Source organism: Mobula birostris, chromosome 2, assembly GCF_030028105.1.
Source record: "Mobula birostris isolate sMobBir1 chromosome 2, sMobBir1.hap1, whole genome shotgun sequence".
In the NCBI taxonomy this organism is placed as follows: domain Eukaryota; kingdom Metazoa; phylum Chordata; class Chondrichthyes; order Myliobatiformes; family Myliobatidae; genus Mobula; species Mobula birostris.
The window spans coordinates 126,159,449-126,178,507 of NC_092371.1; the positions used below are offsets into that span (position 1 = coordinate 126,159,449).

Genomic DNA, 19,059 nt, shown 5'->3' on the forward strand with positions numbered 1-19,059 from the left:
TACCTGACTTTCAAGAGCACTTGTGAGTTATGTTCCGGCTGGACTTAGTCCTTAAACTGCTGGAGAACAGTGTAGAAAGAACAGGTGCTGTTCTCTCCCGGTACGGATTAGTTTCTAGTTCCAAGTGCTCCTGCCACGTTTTGTCACCCTGCAACCTTATCCTTCAATCTCTTTGTATATGGAGGAGAGCATGTGTATAAATGTCTCTCTCCAGCAGACTTCATCATGATCATCATGACTGCAGTATTTCTACTATTTTTTAATGTTTCTTAATTTTACATATGATATTTTTGTGTTTTATCACTGAGCAGCAGTGAACCATCTGATTGACCTATCAGAGTTCTCTTTGGGAACTAGTTGACTTGATCAGCATTTCTGATCTGGCTATTGTTCACGATTGCACTTAATAAAAAAAAATGTTGATGTCCAGGAAATTGATGCTACTTACCCATTCCACTGTTGACCGCGCCCCCCCCCCCCCACCAATGAGGACTGATGTATGGCTGTCACAACTTCCCCTTTCTGAAGTCCACAGTCAGTTGGTGAGGGCGGTGTGTTCAGTTTTGTTTGGCCTGCTATAGGTTATTAAAACGGAAAGTGTGAAATATATTTACAAGATTGTTGCTCAGACTAGAGGGTCTAACTTACAGGGACCAACAAGATTCCACAAGCTGGGACTTTTTTCTTTGAGTGTAAAAGATTGAGGAGTGATCTTGTAGAGGCGTACAAACTCATAAGGGGTATTGATGGAGTGAATGTAATGTCTTTTTCCCAGGGATGGGGAATCAAGACTAGAGTTTTTAGATTTAAGGTGAGAGCAGAAAGACTTAATCATAACATGAAGGGCAAATTTCTTTTACACAGAGGGTGGTAAATGTATGGAATGAGGTGTCAGAGGAAGTGGTTGAGACAGGTACAATGACAACTTTTAAAAGACAGTAGGACAGATACATGGATAGGAAAGGCATAGTTTTTGGGATATGGATAAACTTAGGCAAATGAGACTAGTTTGGTTGAAAATCTTGTTCAGCATGGAGCAGATGGGCTGAATAGCCTGTTTCTGTGCAGTATTACTCCTTGTTTCATATTTCCACAACTCCCTTTTCTCCACTCTCGCAACATGGCTTGTTTTCTTGTTTTGTTCCTGCTCTCTAATGAACTCAGTCAAATCTCTCTACTTACATCTTCTCCAGACAGTTTTACATTTAGGGCAGCACAGTTCCACAGTTGGTAGAGTTGTTGCCTCAGTTTAATCCTGACCTCCGGTGATATCTGTGTGGAGTTTGCACGTTGTCCCTGTGAGCAACCACTCTAGGTGTTTTAGTTTGCTCTCACGCCCGAAAGACATGTGGGTTAGTACGTTAATTGGACACAGTGACTTGCCACTGGTGTGTGGGTGAGCGGCAGAGTCTGTGGGAAGTTGAAAAAAATGTGGAGAGAATAAAATAAGGGATGAGCTACCAGAGGACATGATTGAGGCAGGCTCAGTAACAATTTTTTTAAGGGCTGCTGGACAGGTACATGGATTAAAAAGGTTTAGACAGTTATAGACCAAATACTGGCAAATGAGACTGGCATGGATGAGGCATCTTGGCCAGCATGGACCAGCTGGGCCGAATGGCCTGTTTCCATGGTGTACGACTCTAAGATCTATTGGGACTATTGTAAATGGATGGTTAATATTTGATGTGTACTGACGGATTTGCTTTCATCCTCAATGATTCTGTAATGCAATCATTAACTAGCCTTCACTTCACTCATTAGGCTATCAACAACCCACCGACCTCTGAAATCTATTTAATCTTGGTCTCCACCATAGTGCAAATATTCCTTTTGTTCTCTCTACCTCCTCCTCTTTTTGCAGAGACTAGCTTTTAATGAGAGTTCATTGACCTGAAAAGGTGACTTTCTGCTCTCTCCATGGATGTTGCTTGATCTGCTGAGCCATCCCAGCATTGACTTCATTTAAGGCTTCCAGAGTCTGCTGTTGTTTTTGTCACCATTTGGTGGTGCGCCTCTTCTTCTTCAGAAGGCTAAACAAATTTGGTATGTCCCCAAAGACCCTCGCCAATTTTGATGGATACACCACAGAAAGCATGCTATCTAGATGCATCACAGCTTGGTATGCCAACTACTTGGCCCAAGACTGCAAGAAACTGCAGAGAGCTGTAAAGACAGCTCAGCACAACCTGTAAACCAGCCTTCCCTACAAGGATTCTGTCTACACCTCTTGCTGCCTCAGTAAAGCAGACAACATAATCAAAGATGTCGCTCACCCTGGTCATACTCTCTTCTTCCCCCTCCGCCCCCCCCCCCCCCATTGGGCAGAAGATAAAAATGCCTGAAAGCTCGCACCACCAGTCTCTGGGGCAGCCTCTATCCTGGTGTTACATGACTGGACCCCGTCTATGATAACTGGACTCTTGACCTCACAATCAACCTTACTGGCCTTGCATCTTAGTGGCTGCCTGCACTGCACTTTGTAACTGTAACATAATATTCAACATTCTGATGTTGTTCTCTCCCTTGTACTACATCAATGTGATAAAATGGTCAGTATGGAATGTGTTTCACTGTGACAATAAAATCAACCATAGCAACCAAACCAAACCGTTGATGACATTAGTAACTTACCTAGTACTTCACAGTCTTTTAAATTGTCTCTGAAGTGCATTCACCATTTTAGGGCAGGAAACAAGGCCACTATTATTCCAACCCTGTTGAAATTGTCTCAGTTATTGACACAGAGGTGTTCTTGAAGAGAATGTTTCATACAAAGCATCTGAAGATTGGCACTTCATATGAAGACTATTACATGGAGCTGTAATCATGTAATGGCAGAAGATACCAGAAGGTGGCAGCACCTGCCTTTAAATAAAGTTAAATCTAGTTGCTCTAATGCCGTATTTGCACCCAAAAAAATGTCAATAAATTTAATGCAAAAAAAAATGCTGCTAGAAGAACTCAGCAGGCCGCACAGTATCATGGAGGGAAATGGAGAGTCAAGACCTTTCACCTGAACCCTTTCCTCCAGCAGCTCATAGTTTGCTTCAGATTCCAACCTCTGAAGTCTCTTTTGCCTCCAATTATAAATTCAGTTTTGCTTATCGCCACTAGGTGCAAAATAGCAGCAAAATAAGAGAAATGATTAAATCAAAATACAGCATAAGCTTTGGGAGAATTGCAAAACACTTCAGGCCACTTGGACTTCATCATTTCAGTCATAGTTAAAGGACAAATATCAAAAAGTAGTTATGAGAGCAAATTGCAGTACGTTGGCCTAATTGTAAAAGAAGTTGGAGTTCAGAAATAGGGAAATTCTATTACAATTGTATAGGGTGTGGTGAAAGCTCACCTGGAGTACTGTTCATAAATATGGTCTACTTAAATGAGAAAGGATATGGTAGCATTGGAAACAGTCCAAATGAGACTGCTGAGATGTGAGGCTTGTCAGGTTTGGTCTATATTCTGTAAAGTTGAGAAGAATGAAAGGTAGTCTTATTGAAACATATATAATCCTAAGGCAGCTTAATGGGAGAGATGACAAGCTGCTTTCACAAGTGAGAAAGTCCTAAACAAGGACAAGTAATTCAAATCACAACAATTTGTTTTCTCAACAAGAGTGATTAATGTCTGGATTATCTGCTGCATAAAGTTGTAGAGACTGAAGCATTGGGAGTATTTATAGAGGAGGTAGGTGCGTTTGTGAAAGATCAGGGATTGGAGGTTATGGGGAATTAGCAGAGAAGAGGTGATGAGGCCGGGCGTAGATCAGTCATGGTCATATTGAACAGTGGGGAAGGCTTCAGAGGCTGGGTGCCCTACTCCTGCACCTGTTTTCTTCTTTTAAGAACAGGGAACAGTCCAACGTAAGATTTGTCCTTTAGCCTACCGTATCTATGCCAGGCATGATGCCAGTCTACAGTAATCCCATCTGTTGCACTTTATCCATAACCTCTATTGCCTGATTGTGCATGCTTCTGCACGTATGCTCATTATGTGTTGCTATTGAACCTTCCTCTGGCAGTGCATTCTATGCACCTATCACTCTGTGTGTGAAAATCTTGCCTTGCAAATCTTTAGGCTTTCACCCTCTCAAATTAAGTCTATGCTCCCTTGTATTTCATACTTTCACCCGGAAAAAAAGTCTTTCACAGTCTAAGCTATTAATTCTTCTCATTATTGTGTATAGTTTTATCAATTCTCCCCTCAGCCTCACACGCTCTAGAGAAAACAATTCACGTGTGTCCAACCTCTCCTTATATCTAATACACTCCAATCCAGGTCACATGTACTGAGGAACAAAGAAATCTTGTCTCTGTAAGTACAGACCATTTCATTCTAACAGTGCAAAGTAAAACAATAACTGAATGCAGAATAAAGTGTTAGTATTACAGAGAAGGTACAGTGCAAGTAGACAATAGGAGGCAAGTTATAACAAGGTAGGTGGCAAGGTCCAAAGTTCACCTTATTATACTAGTGTACCATACAATAGTCTTTAAACAGTGGGATAGAAGTTGTCCTTTAGCTTGGCAAACCTGTCCTGCACTCTCCACAAAACTTCCATATCATTCTTGAAGTGTGGCAAGCAGAATTGCACACAATACTCGAAGTGTGGCCTAAGCAACGTTTTATATAGCTGCAATATGACTTCCCGACATTTATACTTAATCCTACGACTGACATAGGCAAGGAAATTGTATAACTTCTTTACTACCCTATCCACTTGTGTTTCCAATTTCAGGGAGCTATAGTCAAGCTAAATTTTAGCTGTGAATGTGTTCTGATGTGACTTTCATTTTGAAATAAACTGGCTCAGGGAATATTAATAAGAATTCTAACTGGGTTTGAACTTACAGTCTGGCCTATTCATGAAAACTGACATCTGCTAGCTATTTTCAAGTTCATTTGAGTGCTCAGATATTATAGATTGCCCTCATTACTGACTACCATCTGCCCATCACCCACTTTATCCACCTGTGTTTCTTCTTCCTTGGTCTACCTTTTCTAAACCTTCCCTTATCTAGTTCTATTTATCACCTTCCAATCGTATATCTCTACCTTCTTCCAAAAGGAGAATCAATAGATGTTGTGAACTTGGATTTTCTGAAGGCCTTTGACAAAGTGCCACGCATGAGGCTGCTTAACAAGATAAGACAGGAAAGATATCAGCATGGATAGAGCGTTGACTGATTGACAGGAGGTAAAGAGTGGGAATAAAGGGCTTGGCTGTCAGTGACTCATGGTGTTCTGCAGGAGTCGGTGTTCATATCACTTTAGTTGTCATTATACCAAATGTCAATGATTTAGATGATGGAATTGGTAGTTTTGTGGCCAAGTTTGCAGACGGTACGAAGATAGGTGGAGCAGGTAGTGTTGTAGAAGCAGGCTGTCTGCAGAAGGACTTAGACGATTGGGAGAATACAGTGTTGGGAAGTGTAAGGTCATGCACTTTGGTAGAAGTAATAAAAGTGTAAACTATTTTCTAAACAGGGAGAAAATTCAAAAATCTGAGGTGCAAAGGGACTTGGGAGTCCTTGTGCAGGATTCCCTAAAGGTTAATTTGCAGGCAGAGATGGTGGTGAGGAAGGCAAATGTAATGTTAGCACTATTTTGAGAGGACTAGAATACAAGAGAAAGGATGTAATGCTGAGGGTTTATAAGGTATTGATCAGACTGTACTTGGGGTATTGTCAGCAGTTTTAGGCCTCTTATCTAAAAAGGGATGTTCTGACATTAGAGAGGATTCAGACGAGGTCATGAGAATGATTCCAGGAATGAAAGGGTTATCGTATGAGGAGCATTTGATGGCTCTGGGCCTCTATTCACTGGAATTTAGAAGAATAAGGGGGGATCTCATTGAAACCTATCGAATGTTAAAAGGCATAGATGGAGAAGATGTGGACAAGGTGTTTCCTTGTGGGAGAATCTAAGACCAGAGAGTACAGCCTCAGAATAGAGGGATGTTCACTTAGAATGGAGATGAGGTGGAATTTCTTTAGCCAGAGAGTGGTGAATCTGTAGAATTTGTTGCCAATGGTGATTGTGGAGCCCAGGTCATTGGGTGTATTTAAGGCGGAGATTGATAAGTTCTTGATTTGTCAGTGCATGAAAGGTTATGGGGAGAAGATAGGAGAATGAAGTTGAGAGGGAAAATGGATCAGCCATGATGAAATGGCAAAGCACAGGCCAAATGCCCTAATTCTGCTCCTATCCCTTTTGATCTTATGGTCCTCTCCTCATATCACCTGACACCGTCTGTCTTTTCTCTTCCTCCCGCCCCCATTTCCTGTTTCCTATTGGCCGCCCACTTCTGTCTCAAAACTCCTCTCCCTTCCCCAACCCCACCACCTGGTTCCACCTGACAACATTACCAAACCCTCCCCTCACACGGTTCTACCTGTCACACAGTAACCTCTGTCTCACCACTCCCTATCAGCTCTTTACACTGGCTCTCTCCCCCCTACACTCTCAATCCTGATCAAGACCGCAACCTGAAACTTCCACCATTCCTTTGCGTCCACCGATGCTGCTCAAACCACTGAATTCCTTCAGCAGTTTGTTGTTTGCTCCAGATTTTGGCATCTTCTGTCTCTTGTGAGTCTGTAGTATTCGTCACTCTCTAAGGAAATGGGTGAAACAAAGAAACCCAGGGAAGCATCATTCAGTTGACCACTAGAAGAACATTTGAGGATAACTTAGGCAAAAAAAAAAGCCCATGGAAGAAGTAATGAAAGTGAGGCCACTTGGATTTGTTGACAACAAATTATTTTTTTTAGGTAATCCATTGGAAATTTTTATCGAGGCGACAGAGATAGATAATGTAAGGAATATGCAGTAAGTGTTGTCTACACATCGTTTACAGTTTAGAAGAAAGAAGGGTGACCCTATTCAAACATATACAATCCCTAGAGGGCTTGACAGTGTAGATGATAAAAAAAATGTCTCCAATAGTGGGAGAGTAATGAACAAGGAGACATAGCTGCAAAAGAAGAGGAGCACACATACACAAAAGTCTGGAGGAACTCAGCATGTCAGGTAGCATTTTTAGAGGGCAATTAATAGTCAGAGAAGGGCTGATACCCTCCAGCAGGACTGGAGAGGAGGGGGGCAGAAGCCAGAATAAAAGGGTGGCGAGAGCAGGTGATTGATGATACCAGATGAGAGGGAAGGTGGGTGTGTGGGGAAGGAGGGATAAAGTAAGAAGCTGGGAGGTGGTAGGTGGAAAAGGTAAAGTGCTAGTGAAGAAGTAATCTGATAAAACATAGAACACAACAGCACAGTACAGTCTCTTTGGCCCACGATGTTGTGACGACCCTTTAACCTACTCGAAGATAAATCTAACACTTCCCCCTCACAGAGGTCTCCAGTTTTCTTTCATCCACATGTCTATCAAATAGTTTCTTTAATGCCCCTATTGTCTTTACCACCGCCCTTGGCAGCATGTTCCACACACCAACCACTCTGACATCCTCCCTACACTTTCCTCCAAGCACCTTAAAATTATTCCTCCTCATATTAGTCACATACGTCCTAGGAAAAAGTCTCTGTCTGTCCATTCTGTCTATACTTATTATCGTATTGTACACCATCAAATCACCTCTCATCCTCCTTCGCTCCAAAGAGAAAAGCCCTGGATCACACAACCTGTCCTCATAAGACATGCTCTCTAATCCAGGCATCATCCTCGTAAATCTCCACTGCACCCTTTATATAAAGCTTCTGCATCCTTCTCAGCCCAGCTTTGCATTCTATCTATGTCCTATAGTAATCTACAACCTTCTGCATTATCCGTAATACCACCCACCTTCGTTTTGTCTGCAAACTTATTAACCCACTTTTCCACTTCTTCATCTAAGTCATTGATAAAAATTATAAAGAGCAAGAGTCCCAGAACAGATCCCTGCCCTGTGAAAATCTGACCAGAACCCCATATAACTGCTCCTTAAACAATGTCCATATTTCCATTGTACATTTCCCTGATAGGATAGTCATTAAAACTGAGGTGCATAGAAATTTCTTCTCTCAGGTGGTAGTGAGACTTTGGAATTCTCTGCCTTTGAAGGTGGTGGAGGCCAGATCATTTGACATATTTAAGGTGAAAATGGATAAGTGTTTGAAAGATCAAGGAATTGAGGATTATGGGGAACTAGCACTAAAGAGGAGTTGGGATCAGCATAGATCAGGAGTGATCATGGGGCAGGCTTGAAGAGCTGAGTGGCCTACTCATCCTTTTGATGTGTTCTTATATAAATAAATAATTGTCTTAAAGGCAGGGAGCAGAGGGGGGAGGTAAATGGTTGTTTTTAAGAATAGGAAGTTATAGACAGTGGTGATGATAGTGTGGCCAGAAGTTTTGATATTATTAATAACTTGGGCATAGCCATGCAGGGTAAAATTTCTATATTTGTGAATGGCACTTAGCTTGGTCATGTGTTAACCGATTCAAATGATATTAATAAACTGGAAGACAATGTACTTAGACTGGCAGAATGGACAGACAAATAGCTGATGCAAGCTAGTATTCACTTGTGAAATTATCCACTTTAGTGGAAAAAGAGACAATATGGGTTAAAAGACATAATTTTAAATAGTGAGCAGGATTAGAGCAATCCAGTGGCCGAGCATGTTTAGTGTGTAGTTAGTAAGATAGGATCCTAATTTCAAATCCTAATTTCAAACAGAGGCCTAGAGTTCAGAAGAGAGAGTAGGGTGAGGCTGCAAAAAATACCAGCCGGACCCATACGGGAGTATTGCATCTTGTTTTGTTTTTTAGGACAGATATGAACGTCAAGGAGTGAATAGAGAAGATTCATCATTTTCTTCAATAGCCATCCCAAGTTTCTGGTTGCATGTTGTTTTAATTCCCCTCCCCATTCCCACACTAGCTTGTCCATCCTTGGCCTTCTCCACTGCCAGGGTGAGATCCAATGCAAACTACAGCAACATCATCTAATATCCTACCTGGGTAATCTAAAATCCAATGGCTGGACATCGAATTTTCCAATACCTTACCTTTAATAACCACCAATGCTCCCATTCAGTCTTCTTCATAACCTACTTTTGTCTCCTTTCGCAGGCCCGCACCAGCCATTTTCGTCCTCATCATTCCAGCTCCATGTATCTACTACACACGCATTTCACCCAACTGCCCTCCCTCTCCCCCATCTGGTCCTCATTCCATTTTACATTCCCCTCTTTCCTAATGGTTCTCATGACTGGAACATTGCATCAAATTTTGGTCTTAATTACCAGAGCCCAGCATGGATGGCTTTCGTGTTCTTGTTTATCACCCTCCAGCAGCTGTTTCCACCTTCATTCTCCCCTCTTCCATCCTGATGTTACCTTCCTTTCATTTGTTTGCCCCCAACTATTATCCATCTGTCTCCACCTCCTAACTTCATATCCCCCCCACTGCTATCTGGCTCAATCTGACCTTCAATATTCACCTCCTATCCACACCCTCATTCTATGAGTCTCCTCTGGCCCCTGTCTCACCACTCCCATTCATCTCTTTATGTTGGATATCTCCCCTTTCCACTCTTAGTCCTGATGCAGAATTTCAACCCAAAATACTGAAAATTCCTTTTCTTGCTGCTCGACCAGCTGAGTTGCTCTTGCAGACTGTTTATTGCAGAACATTGTCTACATTAGGCTACAGAGGGTGGAGTTGCTTTCTTTGTAGCAAAGAAGGTTAAGAGAAGTGTTAATAGGGGTTTACGTCATCTTGTTTTGGGTTGTTAGATGGAAGCTGTTCCCATTAGCAAACAGTGTCACGATGTGCACTGGCAATATCGGAACACAAGTGCAGAGGAAAGACAGACTTGCTGTAGAGACAGTGCCGAGGATTTATTCGTAATAATTCCAAATGAACATTGGTGGTTCAACCTAGTGACACCGCGAAAAACAACATTCCCAATACTAGGACTAATCCGGCATCTGCTTAAACAATACAAATAACACAGACTCTCTGAGCCTATCAAAGTAAACCTAACAAGCTTAAACAGAAGGCATCAGGAGACCTAATACAAAGAGTGAGTTGCTTGGGAAAAACACAAGGAACTCTAAACGATTAAGGTTCTCTAAAAACCTTCAGAGCCTAATGCTCTCTGGCACCCCACGCAGGCTAGAAGAGCTCATTACAAATACTTCAAGAAACTAGGGGACTCAAATTTAAGTGCAAGTATGCAGTACAATCAGTTTTATGCTGAATATGGTAATGAGCTGCCAGTCTCTCACTACAAGGGAACCAAAATAGAGTCATACAGAGCCCTCAGGAGGAAATTAGATCACCACATGAGGGAAGAGGGTGTTAGGAAAGAGTCAGCCATTGGAACTGATGGAAGTGTGCTGCAAGGAGCCTGTCTAACATGCTGTAACAGTTCTATCATTCCACGATGACAGACATATGATGAAATAGGTATGGCAGATGGGGAGACAATTGGCTGGCAAAATATAGCACATACCATTGAGTGTTTTCAGTCCTTTCAGAATATTAACCTGAAGGAGATGCTGAAAAAACTTGGATTATTTTCGGTGAAGTGTCACAGTGTGGGGGAAGACCTGTTAAATGTTGATAAGACTTAAATGAGGCAAAGGGGAGACAGTCAGAGACTTTTTCCCAGCTCGGCAGTTGTTTACACTGAGAGTGGTAGATACCTGGAATATGCCTCTGGGGCAGTGGTGGGGGAATATAGCACAGCAACATTTAAGAGGCAGGTGCATGAACAGGTAGGGGAATCGGGGATAGGGACCGTGCACAGGCCAATATGCAGCTTATATTGACATTATGGTTGGCACAGACATTTGAGGACCAAAGGGCCAGTTCCTGTGCTATACGTTTCAATGTTCTATAAACACTTTCATCTTTCAGAATGCACTAAAAAGAAAACGCCCAATATAATGAATTATAGAAACAAACAGGGAATCTACCGGCCATCTAAATCATTGACCCAAAATTTCATCCCTGACAGTATTTACTTTGCCTCTTAATCTTCTACTCCAACATATACCTTGTTAATAATATTTGCAAATATAAAATGCAGTACATTTATTTGTTGCCATTCCCTATAATAGTCTGATCATTTCACTTACCGGGATGTTCACATTATATTAGCAGATCATCAGTTCTTCCTTTCTAAATGTTTTGTGGGAGAGGGTTTATGCACTAGTTCCAGTTGCTCAATGTGCATCGGGGGGTGGGGTGGAGGAAGAGCTTTAAACTCTGCTTTGCTCACTCAGCTGTCCCTCCTTCAGTGTCCCTTGCAGCATGAGATCATGTTCCTTGGAATATATTTTCCTGAAATTTGGACCGTGGACATATCATTGCACTGCAAGACCAGCACAAGTTCAGGCAGACTGGAAGGTGTCTCTCACTGAGTTAGAAAGCTACAGTGGCAGCTTGTGTTCGACTCAGGGTGTGAGCCTGGCAGTACCTGACATAACACAAAGCCCTGTGCAACTCAAGGCATGAGATGACAAAGTCTGCATCTCTTTCCAGACCTCCTTGGTAACCAAACACAGCAGAAGGAAATGGGTATGTGTGTCTCACCCAAGTTGCAGCTGCCTCAGGACAATGCAAGCCTTAGAGTTTAAATATCATTCAGCACAGTTCTCCTTTCAAGCACAACATATTAAATCCTTTGATTTGACATGTAGATACTGCACTCCCCTTCCACTGGGATCCTGATCTATGCACTCCTTTTCGCACACCACGCCTTTGATTCCTGTGCTCCATTTTATCCACTGAGATCCTGTTTCAGCATAGGTAAGACAATCCCAGTCGTACACACAGTAGCCACTTAATTAAGAGCCTCATGTACCTGTTGGAGTTCTATGTCCTGTCAATCGCCTATTGTACGACCAACTTCTACACTATCCACTACATCACTAATCTTTATGTCATCCATAACCATATAACCACTACAGCACGGAAACAGGCCATCTCGGCCCTTCTAGTCCATGCCGAATAATTTATTAGCTCAGCCTTCCAGTTCCTCATCTAAATCATTTATAAAAATCACAAAGAGCAGGGGCTCCAGAACAGATCCCTGCAGAACATCACTACGCATGGACCCCCAGGCAGAACATCTACTACCACTCTCTGCCTTCTATGGGTTAGCCAATTCTGAATCCACGCAGCAACATTTTCCTGGCTTTCATACCTCCTGACTTTCTAAATGAGCCTACTATGGCGAACCTTGTCAAATGCCTTGCTAAAAATGACATACCCACATCCACTGCTCTACCGTTAGCAATTTTTTTTACTGTCAGCAATTTACTTCCTCAAAGAAGTGAGTCAGGCTCATGAGGCACAAACTGCCCATCATAAAGCCATTCTGACTATCTCTAATCAGTCAATGCTTCTCCAAATGCTTCCAAATACTGTCTCTAAAAATCCTTTTCAATAGTTCTCCCACCACTGATGTAAGACTCATTGGTCTATAATTCACAGAATTATCCCTGTTAACTTCCCTCTGGTACGACTCCTGTGGCCAGTGAGGAATCAGAAATCATCACCAAAGGTGCAACAATCTCCTCCCTTGCTCCTCTCAGAAACAGGCTATATCACATCCGGCCTCTATCCTAATTTTATTCAAACGTTCCAGCACATCCTCCTTCTTAACCTCGACATGTTCCAGCATATTAACCTGAACTCACATTCATCAAAGTCCCTCTTACAGGCGAATACTGAAGCAAAGTATTCATTAAGGGCCTCCCCTACTTTTTCCAACTCCAGATACATGTTTCATCTTCTATCCCCCATCAGTCCTACCTTCACTCTAGTAGTCCCCTTGTTTTTTACATACGTGTAGAACGCCTTAGTGTTTTCCTTAATCCTACACCTCAGGCCTTCTTGTGTCCCTTTCTAGCTCTCCTATGTCTCTCCATAAGCTCCTTCCTGACCATCTTATATCTCTCAACAACCCCGTCTGATCCTTGCTTCCTTCATCCTCTTGACTAGATATTTCACTTCTCTTGTCAACCATGGTTTCTCCACCTTACGTTCCTCTCCCTGCCTCAAAGGGATAAACCTGTCCAGTACCCCTTGTTAGTGCACCCTGAGCAACTTCCACATTTCCATTGTACGTTTCCCTGAGAACATCTGTTCCCAATTTACACTCTTAAGTTCATGCCTAATATCATCATAATGAACCCTCCCCCAATTACCTTCCCATACAATCTGTTCCTATTCCTGTCCAAGGCTAAGCTAAAGGTCAGGCAGTTGTGTCCATTGCCTACAAAATACTCACCCACCAAGAGATTTGTTGCCTGATCCACTATGATCTCTCCTCTAGCTGGCTTGTCTACATACTGTATCAGGAATCATTCGTAAGGCCAGTGATGTTGTAGGGATGGAAATGGACTCTCTCACAGTGGTGTCTGAAAAGACGATGCTGTCTAAGTTGCATGCCATCTTGGTCAATGTCTCCCATCCACCTCATAATGTACTGGGTGGGCACAGGAGTACATTCAGCCAGAGACTCATTCCTCCGAGATGCAGCACAGAGCGTCATAGGAAGTCATTCCTGCCTGTGGCCATCAAACTTTACAACTCCTCCCTTGGAGGGTCAGACAACCTGAGCTGATAGGCTGGTCCTGGACTTACTTCATAATTTACTGGCATAATTTACATATTACTATTTAACTATTTATGGTTCTATTACTATTTATTATTTATGGTGCAACTGTAATGAAAACCAATTTCCCTCTGGGATCAATAAAGTATGGCTATGACTATGACTATGACTTCCTGGCCACACCCAACAAATCTCTTGCACTAAAGATGGGTCAATCAATATTAAGGAAGTTGAAGTCCCTCATGACAACAACCCTGTCCATTTTGTGGCTTTCCAAGATCTGCCTACCGATCTGCTCCTTGCTCTGTTGCTACTGAGAGGGAGTGATCTATAAAATATTCCCAACAGACTGATTGCTCCATTTCTGATTCTGTCTTCCACCCACATTGACCTATTTCCTGCACCCCTTCCCATTCAGCCAGGCCCTGATTCCATTGGTCTTTTTTCCAGTGTCTGGGACCCTATTCTGGCATTCCCTTTATGTTCACTGAAGCTCTGGTTCCTGCACTCTCTCTCAACTCACAGAAATCCAGATTCGCATACTCGGTTTTAACTTACCTGATTCACTGGAAAATTCATCGTCACTTTTATTTATTATCATGGGATCTAACATTTTAAAAAATTGGAAGTATTGAAATAGTAAACACAAGAAAGTCTGCAGATGCTGGAAATCCAAAGCAACGCACATGAAATGCTGGAGGAACTCGGCAGGTCAGGCAGCATCTGTGGGAATGAATGAACAGTTTATGTTTTGGGCTGAGACCCTTCTTCAGGATTCATTGACACTTTGAGCTGAGATCCTTCATCAAGACCATTGAAATACTAGTAACAATGCATTCAATAATCTGGAAAATCTTCACCAAAGCTACATTATTGCAGTTATCCTTTCTAGAGGCTGCTTCCCTGAGTGGCTCCATTGATATGGATGTGATACAAGTCGCCATTTAATAGCTATAGCATCATTTCCACCCCATCATTCCGCAAAGCTCTTAGAATATTTTCTGGCCATGCTCTTGACATTTTAATCTTCTTTAAACATGGACCAACTGGTTTACAAAGATTCAATATGAATGACCTGACACTGCCAACAATGAAATCCAACTTAATCTGTCAGTTAGGCAGCAACCTTGCAGGGCGGACCAGTTCAGCGCGGAGGGATTTGCACTTGTACTCTGTGTGTACAGCTCATTATTGGATATCCACATTTAGTCTTCTATCCACAGATGCTGCCTGACTTGCGAGTGTTTCCAGCATTTTTGATTTCAAACCTGTTGTCTGTGTGGAGTTTGCATGTTTGCATTCTTCTGAATGCCCTGAATTCCATACCCCAAAGACACGTAGATTGTGGCCACTGTGAGTTGCTGCTCGTGTGTAGGTGAGTGGAAGGAGTCGGATGAAATTGATGAAAAAGTGGAGAGAATAAAGTGGGATTAGGTTTGGGATTAGTAAGTGGGTGGGTGGTTGTAGCATGGTCTCAGTGGGAACAAGTGAAAGACCTATTTGCATGCTGTACCTGCCAGTGACGCTATGCCAATTAAAATACTCATCCTTTAGTCCTCCTGTCCCTGCAAGTAGAAATAGGTTCAAGTGGCAAATGGTCTTCTGAAGTCTCAATTGTCAGTACCCAAGCCAATTTGACTTGCAAGGGTTTCACCTGGGATCTCTGAGCTACCTCACTTTCAGATTCCAAAGTCATTGCTCCTCCTTGGGATTGAAATTCATCCATGTCACAACGAAGAGTGCATGCACCGTTTCCTCGAGCAGTTGAACTGTTTCCTCTGTGTGAATGTCTAGGCACTAAATAGAAATCTATTAAGCATAACCAACAAGTTAGATATGGATTAAGACTCTCAATCCAGCAAATTTGGAACCTGCCAAACCACTGATACTACTCCCGGTCATCTTCTTCTGAGCAGGAGAACTGTTTTATGTTTTAAGTATGGTCACTTTAGTCACTCTCCACATTAAGATCTCTGCCAACAATATTTCCAATTCAGGAAAGCTGCATATTAATACAGGTCTTAGTTCATTTTAGATCTTAGATCTTGGAATTAATTGATACAGATCTGTATTACAGATTGAAAATATGCCAGGCTGTAGAAACTGTCAGACCACAGAATGTGAGATTAGAGAGTTTCAATCTGAATTCCCTGAAATGAAAGCTTTTGTCAATTGGTTATGCAGGGTTCTCACTTTTCAAACCACTAATCAACTGTGCGGACATCAGAAGGTATCTGGGATTTAATCTGGTATATCCCTTCACATGAGGCTCTTCTGCTTTCTTTGCTCCAAGGAAGGTTGTTGAGTATTTAATATGTCAATAATATTTGAGTAATCTTGCATCTACATTGGCTGATTAAGCATTCTTGTTTGTTTAAATAATTCACTACGGGTTATATGTATAAATATGTGACTTGCATACATCATCACATTACCAAGTGATACATGCATACCTCACTTAAAGTAAGTTCCAAGTTAGACCGGCATTTTGGACCTCCATGCCTTCCTTTGAATTAGTTTACTGTTTTGAAGTTAAAAAACATAACAAAAATGTATCCAACCTATTCATTCACTCCTCATAATTGATATTCTCCAACCTAGACTTCCTCTGTACCTTCTCCAGTGTGATCACATCTTTCTCATCGTGTGGCAGCTACAATTGTGCACAGAACTCCAGCTATAAGATAAGGAATGTTTTATAAATTTGTATCATAATTTCCCTGGTCTTATGTTCTATGCAAGTAATACTTATGACTTCTTTATGACCCGTGCTGCTGTTCATGAATATAATTTGTTTCCCACAGGATGATTAGCAATGTTTTTCAGCAACACTTTCAGGTTTCTGATGGCTTTAGAAATGTTTCATTATCCCCTTTTCTCTCATGTATTTAAGATTATTATAGATGCCTGGGAGAAAGGTGTAAACCCAAAAGGAAACTCCACGAACCCAAGCAACTGGGACTTCAGTAGCTCATTTTTCTTTGCAGGAACTGTAGTGACTACAATAGGTAAGGAGTTCTATTTTAAGGACATCTGTTTAAATTGACATCTTCTTTTTCAAAACAACTTGCCTTTCTGAGGTAGATATTTTTACTTTTGTAAAGTGTCAAGTTAAGTCTCAATGCAATTGAGAAATTTTAGGTATCTCGTGCACTTAATTTGTTGACTGTTATAGAACACAACAGCACAGAAACAGGCCTTCATCCCATCTAATCCATGCCAAATTATTAGTCTGCCTACTCCTATCGACCTGCTCTCGAATCATAGCCCTCTATAAACTCTCATCCATGCTCCTTTCTAAATTTATCTTAAATGTTGAAATTGATTCACGTCCACCACTTCTGCTGGCAGCTCATTCTACACTCTTATCACCCTCTGACTGAAGAAGTTTCCCATCATGTTTCTCTTAAACATTTCACTTTTCACCTTTACCCACGACCTGTACTTCTAGTCTCACCCAACCTCAGTGGAAGAAGTCTGCTGGCGTTTACCCTATCTATAACCCTTATAATTTTGTATACCTCTATCAAATCCCCGCTCATTTTCCTATGCTCCAGCAAAAAAAAAGTCCTAATCTATTCAAACTTTTCTAAGTTCTCAAGTCTTGTCAATGTCCTTATATTTTTTCTTCACTCTTTCAAAGTTATTGATTGTTCATTTACACGGCTGAAAAATCCCATGTTGAAACTTGCTTCTGGCGATTGAAGCTGTCTGTCAGTGATGATGAGAAATACCTCGTAAATTCCGTTGCAATTTCTGGGGGTGACCCCGTCACTTTTCACAAGCTAATGCACAGAACATTTGTGAATTGAATCATAGAAGTAACACTATTTATAATGCATATGGCATACATGCCTTCTTCATTTGGGCATTGAGTATAAACCTTGGGAAATCATATTTCAGCTGGTTAAGCCACATTTCGAGCACCTGGTCACCACATTACAGGAACGATGTGGAGGTTTTAAAGAGAGCGCAGAAGAGATTCACCAGAATGTTGTCTGGACTAGGGATTTAGCTATAAGGAGAAGTTGGACAAACTCGTACAGTCTTCACTGAAGGTTTGGGGGCTGAAGGGAGATCTACTAGAAGTACATAAAATTATGTGAGGCTTAGGTGGGACAGACAATCAGTATATTTTTCCCAGGATAGAAGCTCAAAGTTGAGAGAGCATAGGTCTAAGATGAGAGGGGACACATTCAAAGGAATGTGTGGGGCAAGTTTCCCTGCACAGGCAGTTTGAAGAACCTGGAGCAGGCTGCCAGGGGAGGAGATAGAAACAGACACGACACCACAATTTAAGTGGAATTCAGCTTGGCACAAGGAAAGGCAGAGAATGAAGGAAGGTCCACTACGTACAGGCAGGTGGGGTTAGTTTAATTTGGTATCGTGGTTGGTACAGACATCAGGAACTGAAGGGCCGGTTCCTGTGCTGGACTGTCTATATTCTACGGTTAAAATCTTTGTCAGAGACGTAGGTTTTAAGGAGACTAATACTTGAACTTGCTACATGATAGAAGGCAAACATTTAGCCCTTTGGGCCCTGCCAGCTCAGTTTCAGCTCTCAAGGTTTTAAGTTCTAGTATTCCCACCCTCAGCTCTTCTGTATGTAATTTACTTTCTGGGGTGCTGACATTGCTGGGAAGGCCAGCATTGACTGTCTGAGTGAAGGATATGCTGACGCTCTTCCTTAAATGCTGAAACCCTGCTCATTTCCTTTTGGTAAATGTTACAAGTAAGTAAAATCAGTAACAAAAACCAGATTCTGAACTAGAGTAGCTATGTATACAATGTGGCTACAACAGCAGCTCAGAGACTAGCAATCCTACAGTAAGTATCTCACCTCCTCACTCCCCAAAGGCTGTCCACCATCCACAGGGCTCAATATCAGGATCTCCACTGGCTTGGGTGGGTGCAGCTTCAAAAACTCTCGAGATGCTTAACATGGTACAGGACATAGGAACCCCATCTACAGCCACTCACTAACCTCACCAACACACAGCAGCGCAGGTTTGCACCATTTGCTGAATCCACTGCAGAAAATCACCACGACTCCTTTGTCAGCTCCTTCTAAACTACCAGCATTTCGATCAGGGTTTCCCAACTTGGGCCTTGGTTAATGGTAGAGGTCCATGGCATAAAAAGGTTTGGAACCCTGATCTAGGACGACAAGGGCAACAAAGGCATCGGGACCACCTCCTGGAAGTACCCTCCAAGCCAAATATCATTTTGACTTGTACCATTATTCCTTCATTGTTGTTGGTTCAAAATACTGGGGCCCCCTCCCTAACAGCATTGCGGACATTCTCACAACTCAAGGATGGCAACTCACTGCCATCTTCTGAAGGGCAACCAGGGATGGACAATAAACATTGGCTCAACCTGTGAAACCCCTATCTCTTGAATAAATATACATATAGAAAAGAAACAATCTCCTTAAAAACACAAACTCCGGGAAATCTGCAGATGCTGGAAATTCAAG

General features: G+C 42.0%; 1 protein-coding gene across 1 annotated transcript in view; it reads left to right on the plus strand.

The window, feature by feature from the left end:
• Positions 1 to 19,059, plus strand: part of kcnk17 (potassium channel, subfamily K, member 17) — a 46,346-nt gene that overhangs the window by 17,763 nt on the left and 9,524 nt on the right. Inside the window, exon 2 of the mRNA XM_072280130.1 lies at positions 16,474 to 16,588. Coding sequence (XP_072136231.1) covers positions 16,474 to 16,588 — 115 coding nt within the window. The remainder of the gene's footprint in view (positions 1 to 16,473; positions 16,589 to 19,059) is intronic.